Below are 1,001 nucleotides of genomic sequence, written 5' to 3'. Positions count from 1 at the left end.
CTACTGAAAGCCCGTTCAACGTATCGGCGTTCACTGAAGAGCCCATGTCGGTTGAGACCCATCAACCCAAGAAGAAGCGCATCCGCCGGGTGAAGCAAGAGCTGGATTATCTGCGACGTGAGTCCAAGAAACTGGAGGATGAACTGGCCCAACTGCATACAATTCAGGCAAACCGGCCCGCTGGCGCGATTTCTTTCAGGCCTAGAGTATTAATAACGCAGACCGAAAAGGTGACGACGAGCCGCAAGTACTGCGCGATCGCACCACGACTTCGGCAGAAACCCTCGATGTGGCAAGCAATAGCTGAGAGACAGTCGAGAGAGCGAGGGCGAGTCCTTGCTCGAAACATGGAGCTCCGTGCACAGCTCGAAACAGAGTATAAGCTTGGAAAGCAGTTGATTCAGCTCTTGGATCGACAAATCTACGCAAAGGTACGTCTAAAGAAGCATCTTACACACTGGCATCCCTAACACATTGCTCGGGTGTAGGCACTTGTTCAGGAAAAGCGCCATGGTCTCTTATGGGGACATGCTGATGTCTTTAAGCAACAGTTACAGCAGTCGGAGAATACGCTTCTGGAAGTGAAGAGAGTTTTACAAGGCCCACCTTTTCGAGATCCCACTGCCTGCTTTCTCGATACTTTTATCGAGAAAAATGGCGACAAAGAGGTTTTTGTAGTGCAATCCAACGCAACATTACCATTTGGTATGCAAGCTACAGCTAGCGCACTCTGGAAAGTGCTTAGTACCGATCAGATCAAGAATTATTGTTATCATCACCAGGTGAGTTTAAAACTCGCTAGACTGCTACTGTACTGTGCATAGATTCTAACGATACATCGTTCGATGAATGTCCAGATTGCTCAGAAATCCGATACCATTGTAGCCCAATCTTTTGGAATCCGCTTCAAGGAAAACACTGTGGACGCGGATTTCCGCGGCAAGTACACTTTCTCACGGTTTACAGACGGTGACTGTATCGTGATCGTGTGGGTGGGAGCA

The 1,001-nt window shown here is 48.8% G+C and overlaps 1 protein-coding gene across 1 annotated transcript; it reads left to right on the top strand.

Annotated features, from left to right (window-relative positions):
- On the top strand, positions 1-992 carry PPTG_20304 (hypothetical protein; the record flags this gene model as incomplete). Its single annotated transcript, XM_008918997.1, has 3 exons — positions 1-431; positions 489-782; positions 858-992. Coding segments are annotated over exons 1-3 (816 nt in total), but the record flags the coding sequence as incomplete, so codon positions are not given.
- Between the last annotated feature and the right edge of the window lie 9 nt (positions 993-1,001).

Source organism: Phytophthora parasitica (genome assembly GCF_000247585.1).
Source record: "Phytophthora parasitica INRA-310 unplaced genomic scaffold supercont2.420, whole genome shotgun sequence".
Lineage (NCBI taxonomy): Eukaryota > Oomycota > Peronosporomycetes > Peronosporales > Peronosporaceae > Phytophthora > Phytophthora nicotianae.
The sequence above is the reverse complement of the archived record's forward strand: the minus strand, read 5'-3'. Positions and strand labels throughout refer to the sequence as shown.